At 32.1% G+C, this 24353-nt stretch overlaps 1 protein-coding gene across 1 annotated transcript in view; it reads left to right on the plus strand.

Moving 5' to 3' along the window:
- Positions 1-23438, plus strand: part of LOC145291344 (ceramide synthase 5-like) — a 250627-nt gene extending 227189 nt beyond the window's left edge. The window contains exons 8-10 of the mRNA XM_080137108.1: positions 3220-3326; positions 10032-10188; positions 13522-23438. Coding sequence (XP_079993234.1) covers positions 3220-3326; positions 10032-10188; positions 13522-13614 — 357 coding nt within the window. The 3' untranslated portion in view covers positions 13615-23438. The remainder of the gene's footprint in view (positions 1-3219; positions 3327-10031; positions 10189-13521) is intronic.
- Positions 23439-24353: the final 915 nt, after the last annotated feature.

The following is a 24353-nucleotide window of genomic DNA, read 5'->3' on the forward strand; positions in this document are numbered from 1 at the left end:
ACAACTGAGAATGGATTCAAATTTTCCACTAACAAACCAAATGTTTCAGCTTAGAAAACTGCACATACTCTTTTACAATTGGATGTTACCCAGATTCCTGTTGTAGATGAACATAAATTCTTAGGGCTAATATTAGAGAAAAAACTTACATTCATCCCTCACATCAAACACCTAAAAAATAAATGTAACAAAACTCTCCAGCTAATGCAAGTCATTGCCCGCACAGATTGGGGAGCGAACAGACAAATCCTATTGAAATTATATAGATCCCTAGTGCAATCAAAACTAGATTATGGCAGTTTCATTTACAGTGCCATGAGAAAGTCATGAATAAAGACACTAGATACCATTCAACATCATGGCCTCAGACTTATACTGTGAGCCTTCCAAATTTTCCCCCATCGATAGCCTCTATGCAGAAGCCAACGAACCCCCATTATCAATTTGATGCAACAAACTAGCATTACAATACTTGACCTAAATTCTCTCTTGCCCAGACAGTGTTACCTACGACTGTATTGCAAACACACTAGATTACTCTATGATAGAAAAAAAATCACAACCAACCATAACTGCATCTTCAATCCCTAATACCAAAACCTATTTGACCAAAAACTAAAAGCTATAAAATTTTTTGGTCTCCTTATGAAACCACTAGTGGAAGGCGTAAGTATCACAATCACCAACATCAATAATGTCAACCAAATAAACCTTCCACGCTAGCTACTAAAACAGCCTGGAATTATCCTTGAACTAAACAAGCTCCCAAAAAATCAAACTCATCTACTAACCTATCAAGAAAAATTCCTGAATGTTTAGGAAAAATACCCAAACCATCAGCATATGTACACAGATGGTTCCAAAGACAGCAACAGAACTAAATGCGGAGTTGTATCCAATAACAGTACAGAAGCTACTACCAGACTATACTTCAATTTTTAGTGCCGAAACCACAGCTATAAACCTGGCTATAAATCTCAGTACTGACTTCACCCACAACAAATTTATAATATTTTCAGACTCGCTATCAGTACTCGAATCCTTAAAGAACCAAAACTTAAATAACCTGCTACTCGTTAACCTATTACAAAGAATATATACTCTTTCACAAAACAAAAATATCAAACTTTGCTGGATACCCAGTCATTTTGGAATTCAGGGCAATCAAATAGTCGACATAGCTACCAAAATTCCACACTTGAACTACAAACAACTAATTAATCTCATTACGAAGAAATGGCAAGAACAATAGAATAACTGTCTAAATAACAAACTTTTCAAAATCAAACCCACAATAGAAGAATGGTTACCAGATTTTTAAAAAAATCATGCAGAGGAAATGGTTTTGTCCCACATTTGCATAGGTCACATGCACATAACCCACTCCTTCCTGCTAAAAAAAAAGAAGACCCTCTAGAATGTTTGGCATATCCAGAACCCTTTAAAATATCTAATCCACATAAAAAAAAATCCAAAATGCGGAACTCTGCATTGAATAACAAAAAAAGGTTGATATGCTGTGAAACCAAATCAGAGCATGTCAAGATAGAGTACTCTATTCGCCTTGCTTCGATAACCCCAACAGCCATCAGACATTCCTTTGCCAAATTGATTGCTTTGAAGCTGCCCTTTCTCAATTCTTACCAAGCTTTAACAACAACTTTTAAACATTTGTTTGGTTTGTCGGAAATGTCTATAGTGCTTAAGTTCGTCGTATAACGATTGTTTTGAGGGCCTATAATTTTCCATTTAGAGCGATACCCAGCCAAACACATCTAACATACATAACTATGCCAGACACACTTGCTCTAGAATGACAATGTTTGGTGTGAGATTAATGTTTAAAGATCCCTCTAAGGCATATTTGGTGGAACCTCTCTTGGGTCTTGATGTTAACTACAAAGAATACAGGATTATAGCCAGGATGTACATTTTTGTACACATTTTGTTTTGATGGTGATAGCTCTCTGTTCACATGTGTTTTTTAAAGCCTTTCAAAGATTTTGCTGGCCTTAAAAATAATTTTGGAGTTGGGAGATCCATCTTGAAAGAGTGTAGTAATAGTAGTAGTCAGTACTACAAACAACGGCAGCAACTGTCATTAACGTTTGAAATATCTGCTTTACTTATAAGCTGGGCACTAATTAGAACAAACATTTAGTTTAGGTTCTGATTTGCTCAGATACATTTTCTCATGTGAGCAGAACACTGGTCTCAAAGGTTATTTTAGAAAGTGCTCGGAATTAATCTTTCTCTTTAGTCACAAACAGGTCTTACGGTGTAATCAACCCACGTCACAGTTTAATTACCAAACTTCTCTTTTAGGATAGAAACGGAAACTCTAAATCATGGGTTCTCTGCATCAACAAAAAGGCCTCAATATCCAAGATAACTGACCTGCTGTATTTGGATTGATTCCCAATACCTTTTCAACATATGGTGCTAATGCACTTACTGATCCGCGCTATTTTTTAAATCGTATTTCCAAATTTAAAGTTTTGTTTTTATTCAATTGTAAGGTTAAAGTACAGATTAGGTACAAAATACCCTCCCCATGTTAAGAATGGCTTTTTAAATGTTATTTCAGCACGGATCAATAAGTGCATGAGTAACCAACATACTCACAAACCATCTATGAACATTCTGTTCTTTACAATCAAGTCATTAATTTTTCATCTTATGAATTCTTGTACCTTTTTACTCATTCAAAATCGTAGACTTATTTTCTATTAGTAACACCTATCATCAGATATTAATGAAAATGGCCAATAAAATTGATATAAATGTTAGAATTGAACTTTGTAATCTATTCTATAAGAATTTTGTCAAAACTTATTAATAAATCGGCTACATTTAATTTGGTTTCCTTGACAGATATTAGATTTGAAATTTTGTCTTAATATTTTCGTAGTGTGATGAGTATTTTTTTCCTATGTCATAGTGAATGCAAGGATAGTGCACACTGTATGGAAGATACCACTTACCTTAGTTTGGCAAATAAAATCTGCATTGTTTGCATAACAAGATTGAAGATATCATTGCCAATTGTTTGGAAATTTAGGAGAATGCTGACATTAGTCAATGTGTGTTTGTGTATTTATAAAAACATTTTTCACTAAAAATTAAAATATGAAATCAAATTTCTGTAAAATTAACCAATGATGTGAATCTTTTTAATAAAAAAAATTTATCCATTTTATTTTATTTTTTAATTTTTAGGCTACCAAGATGGCGAGTTACACAGGCCGAAAAAAATGGTGTAACCAGTTATTCATTATTTTCACAATTACCTGGTATGTCGGACGATTGTTCATCTTTCCCTGCAAGTAAGTGGTTTACAACATCAACATGCATTTTTCATTTATACAATCGTAGCCATCATTAAAACAGAGCTTGCCTTCATATGTAGGTGCAAGAAAACAACTTTTACTCAACCGTTTTCTGTTAAAAAGCACAAAATATAATTTAGTTCTTTTGCTTCTTACTAAAATATATTTTGTTGATAATAAAGGGATGTGGAACCTTTGTAGTGATTTGCTTGACATTAGCTTAAATGAAATAATTCCAGTAAAACAAAAAGCTCAACAGTGAACCTTTTGTAAGAAACTGAAAAATAATTAAAACAAATTTGAAAAAAGCTGCACAGGGCAAAAAAGGCAAAGAGAAAAATTTTTTTAATGGATTGGCTCTTGTTGCTGCTAAAGAAACATACAACTTGGAACAAACAGCATTCGTAGAAGTCAAAATTGATATTATTATAAATGCTTCTTTAAAGAAGCAGTCAGCAACTGCATGGAATTAAATCGGTGGCTAAAAAAGCTGTTACAAAGCCAAGCTAAACACTTGATCAAAAATTATTTTTAGGCAAAATCAACTTTTCTCATCTAATTTTATCAGACAGAAACACTGTTTATTTCTAATGGAAAAAAAATAGTGTCGGGTGGCTGGAGAGGTCTTCGTATTGCGTCAATGCGGACAAAGACATACTTACAGGAATGGAGATCAGGTGGAGAGTATGGTTTGAAAGTGACAGAGCACGGTGGAGTATACATCACTGAAGACATTGCGAGTTTCAAACAGTCAGCATTATGACGAGATCCCTGGTGACACCAGATGATCTTGCTTTTCAAATAGAGGATGAGGCATGGGGGACATACTGACACTTGGTCAAGGAAAAACAGATGTTTATGAGAGAAGAAATAGTGAATATTTTGATGGGAAATAAATAAATAAATGATAATGAGATTCTCGAGTTGGCAGAAAAAGCAATACAGGGTCGCCAGCTGAAAATGTTGACTCATGGAGATAAATAATTGTCGCTTATCACATCAGGGCCGGGGTGGGGTCTTTAAGAGAAAGACAAACGAGAATTTGTTCCGGCTGTTAAAAATCTGTTAACAACGAAGAGGTTGTTTTAAAACCCTGTTGAGTGACATGGTCGACCTGGAGGTGACATGATAAGTAACACCTCAGTGCAATGAGGGTGAAAAATTGGTATAGATAAAAGCCGAGAGAAGGAGTAGAAATTAGGGAAACAGAGGGAGGGAGAGAGAGAGGGAGAGGAAAAAGGAAAAGGGAGTACAAATTGATACGATAAAAGAGAGAGAGAGGAAAGGAAGAAAGAATAACTCCAAAAAGGTGGACGGAGGAATTACTGTTTTGATAAAAACAAGACACTTAGCTAATTGTCGTCTTTTTCGCTGATTCCTTCCCGTGGACTCATGGTAGATGAAGAACAGAGAGCTTGGTAAAGGAAACAAAACTGCCAGCCCCCTAAGTTGCATGACTAGGCAGTGTGTAACTATTATATTGTAAAGTCAAAGACAATAATCAGTTCTGTGTTAACCAATTAAGTTTTGACTTCTTTGATTGGAACGCCATTGTGGATGCAATATATTTCTCCGATAGCCCAGATGACGGTTGGAAGCTGATTTGAAAGCAGAACTGTAAGGAGACCGACGACGACCCGAAGACGAATTCAACCACTAGACGAAACCACGGGTGGCGCCACAGGTATCGGCTACAGGTGCATTTCAATCACGAGCCTATGCACCTGAGCTGAGCTGCACTGGAGGCGTTACAGCATAACCGGAGGTGATGGCGTGTATGGACCTGTCGACTGAAAAATTCCCCAGGAAGGCGAAGAGTGGTTCCAAAAACCATCTCTGGTGGTGTAGCGTTCAAGTCTTCTTTAATAATGGACCGGAGTCCTAGAAGAACGAGCAGTAAATGTTCACTCCAGTGGGCTGGGGGGTGGACATCAAGAAAAAAAGAAAATCTTCTAAATTACTTAACATTAATGTTTTTAGAAAGTAGATTAAATTTCTGATTCAACAAAAAAAAAAGTAGATCAAAAGATAAAACGGCGGAAAAATAATTCAACTTTGCGTACGCGACATTTTCGGTTTTTGGACTGCGCGCGCAGCAGACAACCAAATTAAGGACAGAAATCGGGATTTTGAAGATTTCATTCTGTGAGTTTAATTGAACCTTCATAGTATAAATCCCCACTTTTTGCTTTAGGACTAGCCCAAAATAAGTATTTCAGCCTAAAAAGTGCCGTCAATTTAATATTTCTGGTTAAAATTCTCATTTTTTGACAATCTTTTCCCGAAAAAGGCCTATTTTTTGCCAAATTTTGCCACATTTACTTGAAATCTTGGTCCAAATTCCAAAAAACACCTAAAGCAAGATTTTGATCACCATACATTTCTAAAAAATAGAATATATCAGTATTTTAGCTAACGTGATAACAAAAAAACTTGCCTTAGGTGTTTTTTTTTAATCCTTGAGTACTTTTAGGCGATATTTGAAGAAATATATATCCAAATGCCATTTACTACACTGTTTCACATCAGTTTCTTTTTTGTTTCGTTCTTTCAGTTCCAGTTTCGTTTCCTTTGTTCTGTTAGTTTCAGTTTTGGTCATTGCCAGCATTATCTGTTTCTCACCTTAGATCAAACAGCAAAACAAACATGATGAATGAAGTGACATGGAACGCCTTCGTTCAAATTTGCAACGACAAGAAGCCCAGCCCATTCAAACATCCAGTGTGGGAAGATGTGTACCAGGAGTTGTTCACGCGCTTGGGTGTTCCTAATAATGAACTTCTTCATGAAAATGTTCGGCTGTTGCGCGAGAGGTATTTCAAACTCAAGAAACCGAGTCAAAAGAAGTGAAGCGCAGATCATCCAGAGGACAATGATGAAATTGTGCTGAGGAGTGAAGGTTTGTCTCCGTCGGACACCATCATTGCTACTGAACCACCAAAGAAACGAAAGACAAAATCCATTGATCAGCTTGGTGAAAAACAGATGCTACGACGTACTGATGATCTGTGGAACATGGTCCAAGAGTTCTCTGCAGAGAATAATGAAACACCACTCCGTATACTTTCTTTGCTTCTTCAGCGATGTGGTGACAAATATGCAAGACAATTCGGCAAAGAAGTATGGATGGAAAGTAACGATTCGACCAAGAAGGACAAACTGATCTCCGTTGATGCTGCCCTTTCCATCAAGTCAGATTGTAACCTTGGTCGAGAAAAGTATTACCACCTTCGGAAGAACTTGAAAAATCAAGGTCATGATATCCTTCCACCGTGGACGAATCTTGTTGCGAAAGAGAGAAAAATAACGCCAGAAACACAGCAGTTGACATACCCAAAAGTTGGTGTTCATTATTCGTTCACAAAATCCATGGCGCTGACCACAGAGAGAATCGTTGAGGATGAAGATCCCAGCAGATTGCCATCATCAGCTGTGTTGGACATTAAGTTTGGATGTGACGGGAGCGGAAGTCATGCGATTTACAGGCAAGTTAACAACGCTCAAACTAACAACATGGTGATGACAATGGTTTGCCCGTTGAAATTGAAAACCGATGAAGGTGATGTGCTGTGGGAACAGAAGACCCCTAACAATCCGTTGACTCATCGCCCTCTTCTTTTAGAGATGGGGAAAGAATCCCATGAATCCATCGGTTCCCTTGCAATATTCAACGATGAACAGACAGAGTTGAAAACGAATGGATGTCTCATCAAAGTTGGTGGAGCGGAGTTTTGTTGAAAGTCAACAATGCATCAACAATGATGGACATGAAGGCTGCTCATCTCTACCTTGGGCTTGGGGGAGCATATTGTGATCTTTGTGACACTCCTCGAGAACTTGCACATGATCCAAGTCGAGTGAAAGAAGGATTCGACATATCCCGCCATGTTGAAAGTCTGCACAATCTTTTTGAGGATTTGGTCCAAGAAGATGGGTCCGTCTACAAATCTCGTAACGATTACGAAGAAAGAGCCGGATTGACATCAAAACCTGTTCCAACCAACGAAACGAAATCAGTGCAGGTCCTTCACGCTCTTCTCCGGTGCTTTGACCACTTCATGAAAGTAGCTGTTCATCTGAAAGCTGCTGTGTTTGATTGGTCAGAGTCCAACCAGCGTCAATAATCTCTTCCTGAAGGAAGCTAAGGTGCAGATTCAAGCCCACATCGAAGTAATTGTTGGTGAGAAGTGGGATATCCCAGACAGAACAGGGAAAGGAGGAACGACGACTACAGGCAACACTGCACGGCGATTACTTCACCAACATAGAGATGTTGTAATCAATTTAGTTCCTGACAATTATCAGAATATTATGCATCGATTTGGTCAACATCTGTCAGTTATTCTTTGCTTGTTCTGTTCATCCAAGTCTATCAATGTCCACGAGTATAAGAAACTATGCACTGATCTGTATGTGTTCATTCTCGAAAGCTTCCGTCGTGTGAACTCACAGCCTGGAACTTGGGTCAGCATCACTCCATCGCTGCATAAACTTCTCGGACACTCCTGGGAGTTGATTGAATCGAATGATAGTCGAGGGTTGAAAAACTTGGATGAATCTGGCTTGGAAGGGAATAACAAAATCCTCCGTTCCATTCGATTAAACCTTGCAAGAAAAACATCACAGGAAGCCAATTTGTAAGACACGATTCGAAGAATGTGGGTCGGATCCGATCCGAAGATCAACAACATTCGTCTTAAAACTCGCTCATATTGTAAGCACTGCAAGGAGCATGGTCATTCTACTCGATACTGCAAGATAAACAAACCAGTTTCTGGACCACTCACTGATGATGATGCATTGTTTGATAGTATGTTGATAGTATAGTTTTATGTTAGAGTATTTTCTATGACATCGCACGGGACCGAGAAAAAATGTTGAGATAGCTTCCAGGCCCATATTCAATCAAGAAGTAATTTAGGCCCCAAAAGCCCAAAATAATAGATTTGATGGGTTATTTTTGGACCTCTCTTCTTTCTTTTCATTAATGTGTTTCTAATGAGCCCTGAACCAGTACTATAATGTTATTTTTTAGCTATATAAACCAAACTATGTTTTTCTCGTTTTTTGAGCCGAAACTTGAAAATTAAGATTTTTAGGCCTAAAATGCCCCAAAATTAGAATTCTAGATTTTTTGTTTTATATCATATTCCCTTCACTCATAGGCTTCCAACAAGCCCTGAATCAGTATCACAGCATCATTTGTAGGCTAGTTTTATGTTAACAAACGGTTTTTCAACATTCGGGCCTAAATTCTGAAATTCCTTGTTTTAGGCCCCCAGGGCCCCAAAATAGATTTTTTTTTTTTTTTTTTTACTTTTTTGGTTTTCATTATTTTCTACTAACAATAATCAGCACACAAATCCAAAAATTCAGCCAGAGCACCAATCTATATTGAAATAATTAAAAATGTCCGAAAAAAGCCGCTCCCAGCCCACTGTGCAGTGTCTGGGTCACCAATTGTTGCGAGGGCATATAAAGCATGTTAACGACTAAATAAGGGAAACCTTTATACCAGTATATATATAAAACTACATTATTTAAAACAAAGTAAAGTTCATACATTGGTGCAATAATTTGGTAGTCACGTAAGGACTTGTGATTGTGGCTTGTACGTGTTGACCTCTGGAAGTGTGCACAAATAGATTATAGTTCATATTTTATACGAGCGATATATAGCTTAATTATAATAGTCTTGGATTGTTCATATTGTATTAGTTCTACGTGCAAGCATCTTACAGGTAACAATGTTTATACGAGCGATATATAGCTTAATTATAATAGTCTTGGATTGTTCATATTGTATTAGTTCTACGTGCAAGCATCTTACAGGTAACAATGTTTATACGAGCGATATATAGCTTAATTATAATAGTCTTGGATTGTTCATATTGTATTAGTTCTACGTGCAAGCATCTTACAGGTAACAATGTTTATACGAGCGATATATAGCTTAATTATAATAGTCTTGGATTGTTCATACTGTATTAGTTCTACGTGCAAGCAACTTACAGGTAACAATGTTTATACGAGCGATATATAGCTTAATTATAATAGTCTTGGATTGTTCATACTGTATTAGTTCTACGTGCAAGCATCTTACAGGTAACAATGTTTATACGAGCGATATATAGCTTAATTATAATAGTCTTGGATTGTTCATACTGTATTAGTTTTACGTGCAAGCATCTTACAGGTAACAATGTTTATACAAAAAATTTGTAAGCCTTACCTCACACGCATGTTTATGGTGCGTGCACATGTTTACGTGTGCACTGCTTGGTGCGAAGCGAAAAAGAGAAAAGAAAGGAAATGGAAGGCTATGTCAGAGGTCACAGGAAATGCATGCATATCAAAGTTATGTGATGTTTACACATGCTCTACTCCATGCGTGTGTGTGCTACTGCACACAGCTTCTTCTGTGTTTGATCTAGACAAAGCAAATTGGTAGGTATAAATGGCTCACTATAATTCTGAAAAAGTAAAGACTGTTTTTTATGTAACATTTTAAAATAAAACTGAAACTAATTAAGCATTAAGAAGGAACTTTTCTTTAGTATACACTGACAAGACATCCACTAAACAGAAAGTGCAGAAATAAAAATGAAATAAGTTTATTTAACTTGACTGTAAACTTTCTTTATAAAATAAGATGTGGAAAATGTTCCCTTATCTTTTTTTTTTTTATTCTTTGCTTTGCAGAATTCTATACAGTACTTTATTTTATGCGGTCACAGTCACCGGTATGGCCCCAATCTACTATTTGTATAATGGACTCTTGGGGTCACTGCAACTGCTGCACATTATCTGGACTGTCATCATCACCAAGATGCTCTTCAATCGTTTACGAACTGGCGAGGTAAATACATTTTGATTGTTTTTCTGTAGTTTTTTTTGTACTTTTAATACTTTATAGAGTTCTAAAGAAATTATTAAAAATAAGTTTTCTGAAATGTTGTCACTAGCGTTAGAAAAGATTGAAGATAATTATGATTCTTGTGAGACAGGGGAGATAATCATTACTTGATTACATGGTAATTGCAACATACTCAAGAAAGGAGGAATTGCATTCTTAGATTGTGAATGTTTCAGTTATGGAATTGCAAGTACAGATTGTTTGAGTCAGTGTTAAATGTTTATCTATCTGTAATTTTATAAGATATATTTTAAAGCTACTTTGAATCAGAATGAAATCAATGCATGAGAATTCATTTAAATATTAAAAATAAATAAAAATACACACTATATCCTCATATTTGGATACTTTGGACGACTGTTCACAACGCTTCCATCAATGTAACCTCCGACTTTCTTTATGTGTATCTTGTTGAACGTGAGAATCGCTACAGAATTTCGAACGGAACTCCTTATTTAATCCATGGGGTAGCATGTTCTTGTTCAATCAGCCATGCTTGGATAAAAGTCCTAAGTAATTCACAATTGTATTTTCGGTCACCCGCAATAAGGATTGAACCTAAACTTTCAGAAGAATGTCACTTTTACAACTGAATTTTTCCTAATACTCTAGCCATTGCACCACAGGTCCTTGCGGACAATTCTAGTACGTATTTAAATCTATTTTATTTCTAGATGTAAATATTACTATTTATTTTTACATATTATACACACACACACTAGCAAGGAGACCCAATGTTGCCCAGGATTGAATGATGATCAACAAATATTTCACACTCCCATATTATTTTCATTGGAATCGGTGAAATCACTAATTTTTTCAATCAAATCAGTTGCTTACCTGCTCCAGCTGGAGACCCATCGTGATGCATGGAGAGGAAGTTTTACATGCCCTCCTGTGGTGATTTAGTTCATAATGCATTGTAGTTTACTTTGCACTTTAAAGAACCTACTGTTGATTTTAATTTATATATAATACTGCTGTCATATCAAAGAACCTACTGTAGATTTTATATGCCAGGCGTTTCTGCTTGTGTGGTAATAAAACTTAAATGCACTTGTGATTTGAAGCTTTGGTCAAAATGAACCGTTCCTCCTTTCATTAAATTTTTTTGATTCTTGATACTTATTGAAGACTGAAACTCACCAGCTGTGACAATCAGGGCTTATTAGGGTGTATTCCAATTCGTGCTGTAGTTGTTCAGTTAAACCTGAAATCATAAAAATGGTTAGTAATCTCATAGTATTAGGTTGGTGCAAAAATGTTGTTTTTCCTCTATGAATTTAACTTAAAAAAAAAAAAACCCACATTTTTGCAATAAATTAATAGCTATAGCAATAATATACTGAATTTTCAAGAATCTATGGCAATTTTAAATACCTATACAAAAAGTCTGGAAACTTATTGCAGGCACCACAGAGATATATATATATATATACATATATATATATATATATATATATATATACACACACTCCTATAATTTTTTTATTTTTTTTGTGTATTGATATTCATATTAAAAACTTCTTTGATCTATGTCTAAATAATCCATATCTAAAATTTCAAGTGTTTAGACCCAAAATTGGCGGAGGAGTTTAGAGTTTTCAAAGGTCAAATCGTTGAACTTTTACCCCTTAGCAGCCACATTTCTATCCGATAACCGATTAAAAAGATTTTCCAAAATCTCAATACTCCTTATGTCAAATCTCAAGTCTGCAGACTGAAAATTAAGTAATTTGGTAGGGAAATCTACAGGCACACACACACACACACACTTTCACTTTTATAGGTATGTAGATTTATTTATTGTTTATAAAAAATAAATTTTGATTAGCATTATTCAAGATGAACATGGCATGTTTTCAGCTAAAACCAACTGTCAATATTTTGTCCTAAAATAAGCCAATCACTAAATCTACTAAACAATTTAATTAATATCCTTTCTTGAGTATGGCTCAAAACTGCATGCAGTGCCAATACCTCAATGTTTTTATTAGAAATGTTGAATCACCTTTGGTTACCACTACTCCCAGGTGCACTCTGATCCAGAGTTGTAATATTTGTCGGAACATCATCAATAAGGATTAGCTATAAACTGATTTTCATTTACAGACTTTGTTTACAAAATTTATGCTTACAAAACCTGTACAATTTGGAATATAATAACCCAGCAACATTTGATGCCATAAAATTCAGCATCAAACCAACCCATTAGTATCAAGTCAGAATAATTCCTTTTAATAAAGTTATAGAAGATCTTGCTTTGCAAAATAAGCACTTTTTTCAAATATCATTTCAAGAAATTAAAGTTCTTGTGGTCATTAAAATGATACTGTAAAAATATTTTACGAATTTATCCATATTGGTATGCAAACTTATTAAAAAAACTGTTCTATAATGTAAAAACTGCTAACTAAATATCCTTCTTGTAATGTAAATGTTCATAGTAAATAAATTTTGATATCTTAAAACTTTGGAATTAGTTTTGCCAAATTCTAAACCAATTTTAATAATCATTTATTTCAAAATGGTCATTATGGAGAATTGCAATATCATCTAAAAATTACAGATAATTTGCATGAAATTTAGAGATATATGATTATATAGAATTATAGTTTCACATAAATTACTATATATTTTAGGATTGTTTCATTAATCTGCAACTTAATTGATGAAGGAACAAAGTTTGAAATATGGCATAATCACGTTCACACACCAGTTCTCATTAGATTACTGAAGTTAAGCAACAATGAGCCTGGTCAACACCAGATGGCTGACCATTTGGGAATACCAGGTGCTGAATGTAGGACATCTATACCTCCCTGCAAAAACTACAAAAACCTAATGTCATCATTTCCCTTGACCGGGATATATATATGTGATTGGGGGACCACTTGTGAATTTAATACTCCCATGATACTTCTTCCTTTGGAGGAAGCCAGTTCAACCCACCTATATGAATACCATTGGCTAGGAAAGTTTGAAACATGTACCATTTTAGAAAAAAATAAATAGATGTTATTGATATTAATGATAATAATGCTTATTAAATGTAGAATTGGTAAGTGCTTGAAATAGAAAGAAATCCTGAAAGTTGACATCAGATTTGTGTATTTCTGCAGACTGAAATACAGATTTTGTTCATAATGAACATTGGATATTTTCTTTTATTGGTAAATCATGAATTGATTTGAGATTTTGAACTGATGAGTTGAAGATTTTTGTTTCATTTGTATGCTTTGTTATTAATTTGTTAATGTATTTTTTCTTCCTCAGATAAACAAGGATGAACGAAGTGAAAGTGAGGAGTATGTCAGTGATACAGAGATTGAAAACACGCAGAAGGCAGCAGTAAATAACTGTTCATAAAATACCTCAGACTTTTTAACATTTCAGAAAAAGTTTAAAAAAAAAAAAAAAAAAAATGAAACTAAAAAATATATATGGGGCATGATTTTTAAAATATAGAAAAAAAGATTCTGTAATCAAAACCTGTCATATGGGAAGAAAGAGAAAAAAAACAGAACTCCGGAGATTACTGTATTTGAAAAGGCTTGTTTATTAACAGCGATTTGTTTATTTAAAAAGTTGGGTTATGATTGTTTCAGTGTGGTTATTCACATTCTACCAGATGCATTCAATACATACTTGTAATTAAATTTATTTTATAGTGTGTGTGTGTGTGTGTGTGTGTGTGTGTGTGTGTGTGTGTGTGTGTGTGTGTTATTTATATACTAAATAATTAAAAATTCTTTGAATGATACCACGTTTTTTCTGTAACCGAACTTCTGGCAGTTAAAAAAAAATGCACACCTTGTTAATTAGAATATTTGTCAGCTATCAAATGAAGAAACACAATGCTCCAGAAGTCTCTTTTGGGTACAGGGGTTGAAATTTTTCATTGTCACCAGTCTTTGCTTGTAATCAGGAAAACAATCATCTGGCTATAAAATTATATACAGATCTAATGCACATTAAAAAAAATCAGTTGAGGTTTTGGGGATGCTCCGAAAAGGATAAAAAGTATTAAGGTTAGACTTATATATGATTTTTCAGGTGACAAAAAATGTATAATTTACAGTTATAAACTGCTGGGAGGTTGCTTATGCAAAACCCAGGTACTATTCAATGGATTCTGAATTGTATAGTATATAAATAAAACAGTCTGATTTTGTTTTACAATTGAGCACTTGGGTTATTTTTGCTATCAAAATGAGATACATACACATAAAAAAATTTATATATATATTTAATGTATGTATAAATTTCTTATTTATATGTAAATTTTGGCTGCACATTTTTAAACAAGTTTCAGCTCCAGCTGGAAATCAGCTGAGCTTCCTCAGGCCAACTTTTCATACTAAGAACTATAAGGAAGTTCAGATTTTCAGCAAGAGCTGAAACATGTCTGCAAAAGTGTAACCAAACACTTTGCTAAAAAAAAAAATTACACTAAGGCATATGTTTACTTGTTATTATAAACACAGTAAGTATTCATTGGATTAACTCCTATGAACAAAACCTGACCGGAATTGATATAAAATACCAAACTATTTACATTAAACAGATTGTACTAGTTTTATACTATTTGAAATGTAATATTTGAATCTTAGAAATTCCAGAATGTTTCTAATTATTTTGTTGCAAAAACAACTCTTAATAGGATTTCTTCCTCAAAAGTATTATGTCTTCAAATGAATGCAATAAAAATGAAACAATCCATATTAAGGAAAGCAAAAATTTCTTTTTTTGAACACTGTAAAAGGAAATAACAAAACTGTCACTGAAAATATGACAAATAATTAAAGCAAGAAGTTATTTAATATTTTTTTTTAATAATTATTCACCTTCAAATGTGGTTAACCATTGTACTCCAAGCAAGTGGTGGTTGGAGGTGAGGTGCAGATGGTTTTATTATCAACATTGACTTATGGAATCAACAAGCAAAGTTTAAATATTGTCTGATCTGCTAACACAATTTGGAAAAGCACTTTTCCTCTATCTTTATTTTACAGTAAATATTCTTAGTATTTTTGCATTAATGAACCCTAATTCATTTTATACAATCTGGAAAGTTCTGTTTGTAAAATTATGTTTCAGCCATAATGAAGACGGTGAAGATATTTGACAGAATCAAAGATGGTTTTGTTTTTATAACAAGCAGCTTATATTAAAAATCATTGTTTAAGATTATAATTTTTCATTCCAGATTCAGATAAAAAATTACTTTGAAAAAAAAGTTGTCATATGCTTTCTTTTTCCTCTGCTCAAATCACAAACTTTGATAAGAGCCTTTATTTAAGCAAAATTATTTGATCTCTGTCCTCAATGTTGTGTCTATCAATTCTATTTTAGATGCAAATGAGTTCCTATTTTTCTGTAAGCATTCACTTCTGGATAACCATTTAACCAAACTGATAACCAAAGTCATATAACTCTGAAGACTTATTGTATATCTGATGCAATTAAAAGCTAAGAGATTTCATACTGATCTTACAATCACCATTCATTCTTTTTATATGAAACTAGCAGAAGTACAAGTCTATGCCAAGTAAGGCATCATAACCAATTACCATGTTAACCATTTTCTACACTTCATTATTAGCAGAAGCTTTGAATAATGACTTTTTATTCTGATTAAGGCATGCAAATAAAACTGAATGTTGGATTCTTTTCCACAGATCAAATGAAACCAGGTTCATTCATAGTCAATTGTGTGGAAAAAAACTTTGGGTATTTTGATATTTATGTTGTGAAAGTGATGATCTGTATCAGATAACATGACTACAAATTATTTTTTAATGTAATTTGTACCCTAATGGTTAGTATACTGACTAGTATGTTTGGAGGCTACAAACGATTATAGCAACATGGTGATTCATAATTCAGACTTTGCCATAAATAATATATTAGCAATGTGTGAAAGCAAATAGTCAACTTCTTTATGTATGTGTTAAAAAAATCAATATTTAACATTTTGGCTACATATGTGTAGACATGTTTCAGCTAGTTTTATTTTTGCTGAGTTAAAACCTGTCTGCACATATGTAACCAAAATGGTTTTATAAAAAAAAGTTATACTAAATATGAGTTTACTTAAGTACTGTGACATAAACACTAGGTTTCACAGTATTAATGTTTATGTAAAAAAAACCCAAAAAAGCTTATTATATATAGTGTGTGTGTGTGTGGTTACAGGTGCAGATTGTTATGCTGGGTTCTCTCAGGACTACTGCATCACTTTTACTAATACTCTTGGAAAATCTCTGCATATATATATATATATATATATATGTAGATTGATCAGAACTAGACTTTCAAGCATAAGTTAAGCAACTAGTTTCAGAAAAAAAAAACTCTGAAATAATACCAGTCTTTCTCTCCCTATCTCGGTTTTCCTAAACTTGTTGCCACTGACTCAGAAGAGATGCAATTGAAAATATGATGCAACACTTGCTTCACTACAGACTCTCAGCACAGGCACTCTTACAGTGGCTTTCTATGGTCTTTCAACACTCAGTTACCCCATATAAGGAAAAAGACCCTTTGTGTAAGGGAAATAATTTCTTCATGATATGAAATTCTTCACCGTAGATATCTGAATATATTCATTTTTCACTATTACCAAAGCAATAAGAAACAAATGTGTGTGTGTGTAGAGAGAGAGAGAGAGAGAGAGAAATTATTACTAATTTAGATTCAAGTTTTTCTTTTTAGAAAAGGAATAATCATCTAAAAACTCCATTCAAATTCACTTTTTTTGTAACATTACCTACATGCTTATATCTGTATTAAACTAATTAATAATTATAATGATTTGATTTTTCACTTTTGAGCTTCAATGCTACAATCTAAACACAGGAAAAGGAAACTAAAACAGTTATCTCTGACAAACTTTGAAAAGAAAATCCTAACATGTGCATTATATTTCGATGGATTGTTTATGTATCAATACCAACATGCCTACATAAATACCTACATGCATTATATTTCAAGTTTATAATTTCTAACAGTAAATAAAGGAAATTATTGAATATAATTAATTGCTGTTATCTATCATGCATTTATTATCAAATAATTCTTTGAGAATGGCTTGTTAAATAGCCGAAAGTAAGACATGAAAAACCTTGTTCCATTTGTGGTGGTATGGGAGTGGGGGGGTCGATCATAAGAAGACATGAAAAGCTACTGCAAAGAAAAGGCTACATAGTTTCTTGTTGACCTTATGTAACAAAACTTTGTCATCCACTTTAATCTGTTCAAGACTCGGAATTGATGTTTGCTGCATCCAAACATTGGTTACTGTGATGGTGACAGTTTAATACTCGATTGTCTGAGATATATATTGCATCTACCTTAAACTAGCAATATTGAAGTATAGAGGAAGGAGAATTAATCCTCAATTAAATGGCAGCCTGAAAAATAATCAATTTGATAGAAGTAAAATGGATAGCACCTCCAAAAAGGTAAAAGTCTGATTCCAACAATGTCTGTTAATATTGCTTGCACATTCTCTCTCCATGCTGAATGAGGATTTGAGTGAATCTTATTCTTCAAATGAAACGGCACCTGGAAGAATTTGAAGTAATCAAAGACTTGGAGAAATAAAAAATAAAAAGCAAAAAATAACCAAAAAAAACATGTTACATTGCTGCTGTAAGAAATGAAAGACTACAGCACAAACTTTGATAATGGTGAGATGTTTTTTTGTGGGGGGAGGAGGGTACTCTTAAGGAACTTTAGATAAAATATTGCCGGATAAAATGAATCAAACTAATTATAATAATTATTTATTAAATCCGTTTTTCATGTTTCATCTTACCATTAAAAAAAAAAAAAAAAATTTTTTTAATTTTTGTTAATGTTCCAGTGATTATGAATTCTTGAAATATCTGTGCACTTTGATTTTTTTTTTTTTTTTCTACTGCTTAACATTATGAATGTCTATATCAGCTGAAGTCGCACAAAACCAGTTACTAATTAGGTTAAGTTCTCTGGGTACAAAACATGTCCATAAGGGTGAAGGGAAGGATTTGGGATGATTTATATAGAAATGAGTTTAATTTCCTCAAATTATTAAATTCTCATTTATTTTGGGTTTTCTTTGTTTTGTTTTTTTTTTTTGTTTTTTTAATATATAAAATGTGAAAACTTATTTACCAATAACTCATTTTCAAATAAAAGCATCTATTAATGAAATACTATCATCCAAGTTACACAAATGGAAATGGGTCTACTTTAAACATAAATTTCTGTTTGCTGTAGTAAATGTCTAGTTAAATCTACTTCATTTTTGATTGTCCAAATCTGATTTTCAGAACCTTAATGTTTCTTTGTTGGTATTATATGAAGAAAAAATCATAAAAACTCGTTTTCCTTTTTGATTTATGAACACAAATTAACTGTAATACATGACTTTTTCCTTTTAATTCAAGCCAGAATTATTTTCTAATGAAAAGTTTAAAGGCTTCAAAATCACTTCTGCATTTCTAATGGTCACAAAGTAAGAACATGTCCATTTTTCTTTTTCTTTAAATGGGTTAAAATGGCCGGTTTGTCTACTACATCTTCACCTTTAAAAGGTTTATTAGAAAATAATTTCTGGTATTATAGGTAATTATGTATTATCATCAGTGTTCCTAAAACAAAAGAGAATGTTTGCATGTGCCGTTGTTGTATCAAAAGACCTTAGAATTCCATCACCTCTCTCCATTTAAGATTGAAGTTTTAGAACCAAGCATAGTATTTATTATTACTACAATTGATTTATGGCAAGTGTTATAAAATCAATTTGAGAAATATATATGGGAGGAGTGTAATAGATGTTATAATCTGTTTCAGTAAATGACATTCTTTTATGAAATTTTTAAATTTACCTGTATTTTTTTTGTTATATCAATATAATTTGCATCTGTTTTTTTTTTTTTTTATCTATCTTTCCTCCAGATTTGAATTACAGTTATTTAAAAAAAAAAAAAAAAAAAAATTGTAATCCTTTTTCTAATACTGATGAATATGTGAAAAATAAAATACCCCCCCAAAATTGATTTAATTAAGGTTGATAACTGTTATTGAATTTTAAGAACATTATTTCCTCATTTTATTCTGGTTTTTGTTTTGTTTAAGGGATGTGTAGAAAAGTTTTTTGCCTAAAAGAAAAAGATGACTTCCGTTTTGTTGGCATTACTTTGTCAATGCTGAATTTCCTTTGCTGTTTTTTTTTCTTTGTTTTTCTTGATATCTACAATTTTCATTTGGACAAAAATATATATATAGCAGTGAAAAATAAACCATTTTGTGGTTCCTGATTTTATATATTCTTGCTATTTGACTGAGATCTATATATGTATATATTTTATGTGAACAGATTTTTATGGAAATTATTTAAAAAAAAAAAAAAAAAAAAAAAAAAGCTATACTTTCAAATGAGTGGGATAAAAAATGTTTGAAATTGTTCTTAAAAAATATAATTACTTTGCATATTTATTTTTTATTTCTTTGCATATTTATTTTTAAGAACAGTCGAGAGCTAATGAAAAATAACTAAAGTTTTTTGAAGAAAAAAAAATTGCCTTTATATACCGAGAGATCCTAAGAGTTTAAAAAAATTATTTTAAAATTTAAAGATAAATGAAATTCTTGAATGGCTATTTTCAACTGAGAACTTTCCAAGAAAAAATGATCTAGTGGATCTATTAGTTGAATAATCTAAGCACAAAAACAAATTCCTTTTTACACAAGGTGGTCAGCAGATTTGGTAAGGATTTTTTTTTTTTAATTAAAATAAATAAATCTCAAACCGGCCTTGTGTAAACAGAAGGAATTTGTTTCCATGTTGAAATCCTTCACCTAATGCGCTGGTATTTATTAGCAGAACTGGAAACTTCATTTTAATATTTGTATTTTTTTTTTTTTTTTTTTTTTTTTTTTTTTTTTTGAAGTTATACAAATTGACTATAGATATTCAGAATTTTCCTTGTTTAACTCTTATGAGTCTGTGTATGCATAAAAAGACAATTTAAAAAATGTTTGAAAAGATTAAGAAATCTTTAAAAAAAAAAAAAAAAAAAAAAAAAAAACTGCAATTTTTTGCTTGTGCTATTTTGCTGTGAAATGCAAGAGATTATGAACTTTAGATTCTGTAAATAATCCACCACCGTGTGCAGTATCTGAAGCAAAAGTTCTATGCATCCTTTTAATGCCCCCCCCCCTTCCCGTTTTTTTCTATCTCTATAAAACACAATGATTAATACTCTTATAGTGTATTGCCATTAAACATCGCACATTTAAAGACATGGTTTAAATGATGCAATAGGGATGTGATAAAAAAAAAAAAATCAACTTCTCTTTGGATTAGGGGCACAAATGAACCATAACACTTGAAGTATTTTTACTAAAGAAAAATATTTTTTATTCTGCTTTCATTATGTATCATTGAACTGGCAACTGGAATTAAAAAAAAAATGTATTTTGTGCTTTTCTGAATGCTTGTTCCTTTGATTGCTTTTATAATTTTTTCATTTTTCTTTTCTATTCATATGGTTTGACTGACATAAATATTTGAAAATTATCTCCTTGTATTTGGACGAATATTAACATGAAAAGAAACATTGAAAATGATTTATAAAGATTTTTTTGTTTTAATTTTAGAACCGTATTTAATTTGAAAAAATTCTGAAATTTTGTATAGATTTAAGTTCTTTTGGTTATTTTTTTGTCTTGTGAAAACTAAATATGCATTAAAATGATGTAATTTTGAAAAAAATCAAATTACATTAAGAAATTTGTGTGTCAATTTTAAAACAAATATAAGCATGTCTTTTTCTTTTTATTAGTGTTTAAAAATATTTTAAGCTTTCAGTTTTGAGTGATGTTTTTGTCTTTAGTTTTATTATTCAATAAAAGCATAAGCTTTTCTTCCTTATTCTCACTTAATACTATGAATGTCTCCAGATTATTAATTTATGATCATCAATTTACTTGTATTTGCTATTTTTATATATTTACAATTCATTTATACTGTCCTACTATTCTATTTTCCTTTGATAAGAATTAATCAAAAGTAATGTTAGTAGCTGTGTGAATTTGTTAGTGAGACTGTAGTGTATAAACTTTAGGAATCTTTAAATCTTGGTTTTCTTTCAAGGTTTGTTTAATATTAAAGAAATAAAACATTCAAGCCTGTCAATAAAAAAAATCCTCTGCTCTATTCATTGAGGAACTTAAGTTTAGAATGTGTTTTATGTATAAACAGGCCGAGAGATCTAACATTTGGAATATTTGACTGGAGACGAGTTTTTCACTAAGTTATCAGATATTTTAGCTGCTAACACTGCATTGCCATGGCTCCAAGAAATTTTTATTCTAAATAGATTTTAACCCTGTTTAATCATTAAGTACAAATTATATATATAATTGAAATATTCATCTGCCTTTTATTTATTCAAAGTTACTTGTCTCATTTATAGGAATTTGTCAATAATTGTCAAATTTATCAATTAGCTTATAGTTCTTAATTTGCTATGTAAAACATGAACAAATTAATCTCCCAAGGGAATTTTCTGTTTTTAACTGCTATATCACTTAGAAAATTAACACTGTTTCCAGTAAAAGATTCTAATTGCATTAGTGCTTAGTCTGTTCTCGAGATGGCTATGGTTTCGGACATTTAGTTGCCTAAATCCAAAGCACACATCTAATGTTGGAGCCATGACTTGAATTACCTTTGCATTATTAAATCTCTCATTCTACCCCTTTGTTAAGACTTGAATAATCAATTTTTTTTTAATCTGTATTTCATCGCTGCAAATACCAGCAAGTCTAGATGCATATTTTTATTTGACTGATATTAAAATAAAGTAATTAAAAAAATATTTTATGGAAGTTTTTTTTTTTGTCTTGTGAAAACTAAATATGCATTAAAATGACTAATTTTGAAAAAAAAAAAAAAAAAAAAAAAAAAAATCAAATTACATTAAGAAATTTGTGTGGCAATTTTAAAACAAATATAAGCATGTCCTTTTCTTTTTATTAGTGTTTAAAAAATATTTTAATTTTTCATAGTTTTGAGTGATGTTTTTGTCTGTTTTGTTCCATTTTTCAATAGAAAGCATAAGCTTTTCTTCCTTATTCTCACTTAATACTATGAATGTCTTCAGATTATTAATTTATTTTGATCATCAATGTTTTGTTTATCTTGATTTCTTAAACTTTTTTTGTTTTAATTATTGTGGAATTTAAACTGAAGTTTAAAAAAAAAATAGTAAAGACAAACTGGCAACTGAAAATTTTGATAAAAACAAAACAAATATTAATTTAAATGAATAAATGATTGACAAGGATCTAAAATACTAATTTAGAATTAGTCAATATCTTGGTTGGTTTGGTTTTCTGGGAAGTAGAAACATGAAAACTTTTGTAATATAATTGTTTCGCTCACATTTTGAACAAAGGATTCGAGAAAGGTCTTATGTATATTTAAAAGAAAAAATTATTTTCCCAGGAATGAAAATATATATTTACCTAAAAAAAATTTTAAGGTTGATACAAGATCAACTTCTGTGTAAAAGGGTTGCTGATTCCAATTGCAGTTAAGGATTCTAAAATAATAAAGATAATTTCTCTTTGTTTGAATTAATATCTTGTAAAATCTCTAATGCAAAATGTTAAAATAGATTCTATAAAGAATGTGATGTTGTTTAATAGCAAATATAAAAATATGACTTGTAAACAGAGTTAAAATTAAACTGATTAGGTTCCCTTTGTGTAATTGACTTTTCTTGTTGGCAAGTTCTGTTCCCATAATTACATTAATGTCAACACTTTTGTCACCTTTTATATTGGACAGCCATTGTGTGTATCTTCCTTTTAGCATTTTCTTCAATCCTACCCCCCTTTATTTTTTTACTTTTTATTTTACCTTTCTAAAAGACTATACATTTGCTACTGTCTGTCAACAGATGTTAGATTTATTTTTTGTGTGCATATTTCTTCCCAGATTTCCTTGATGAAACCAACTCAAAAAACTATTAAAGGGTTTCCCTCTGTTGCATATTCATTTTATCTTCATTCTTCCTTGTCAAATAAGTTTAAACTTTGAAGAAGAAATTTTTTTTCTTTTTTTTTTTTTTTTTTTGAAGCCAAAACCATTGTCATACAAATTCAGTGTTTAATAAATTTTTTGACAAACTCTTTTTTCCTTTTTCTTTCTTTTCTTGTTTTCTTTTCTTGTTTTCTTTTCTTGTTTTATTTTCTTGTTTTATTTTTATTTTATTTTTATTTGTTTACTAACATTCAGAGCAAAAGTACCATAAAATTTTGTAGGAATTCTAAGGTTTTTTTTTTTTCTTTTTTTTTTTTTTTTTAGAAACACCCTGAACGGTTGTAAAATCATTTGGGGAGGTAGCATAATAGATAACGTCAGATGGAAATTCTCCCAATCTATTGCATTCAATTATGCATTATATATTTTAAAATTTTATCCTACATGTGAAAGCATGTGTGATACCCTGCCAACCAGGGTGATAAGTTTTGGTAGCTTAAGGCGGTACTGCCATTCCTGATGGTACCAAGCAGCTCTTGCCACCGGCCGGGGTATTTAAAAAAGAAAGAAAAAAAAAAAATTAAGCGGATCAACGTTGATTCATGTTGGAGTCTTTTTTGCTCTTGACCAAATCCATCTTGATGTATGTAGAGCTGTGTTCTTATGATCAGCAGCAACTTTCAGATTGCTACCCATGATTTCTATTTTTTGTTAGAAATGAAATGACAATGTCCTAAAAATCCATGACAACCAACCTCAATAGAAATCACATGGCATTTCCAACCTTTTTCCACACAGTCAACACAGTGTCTCATATTGGTTTTTCTTTTGTGTGCCTCCGCCTTGTTTTCCTCCCAGGGGATAGTCAGTTCTACGAGGACACTTTTCTTTAAATCAGACCATACTACAGTATCTGGCCGCTTTTCTGTTTGGATTATGTGGATTGGAAATTGTAGAGATGTTTTTAGATCCACAGAAATTTTCCAGTCATTGGCTCTACTCAGCAGCTTCATAGAAGTTTTTTTTCTTTCTCGCAGTGCGTTCACCTTCTTTGTGAAACTGAATT

The sequence above is a fragment of the Euprymna scolopes genome, chromosome 12 (genome assembly GCF_053919585.1).
Source record: "Euprymna scolopes isolate OS-2025 chromosome 12, ASM5391958v1, whole genome shotgun sequence".
NCBI lineage: Eukaryota > Metazoa > Mollusca > Cephalopoda > Sepiida > Sepiolidae > Euprymna > Euprymna scolopes.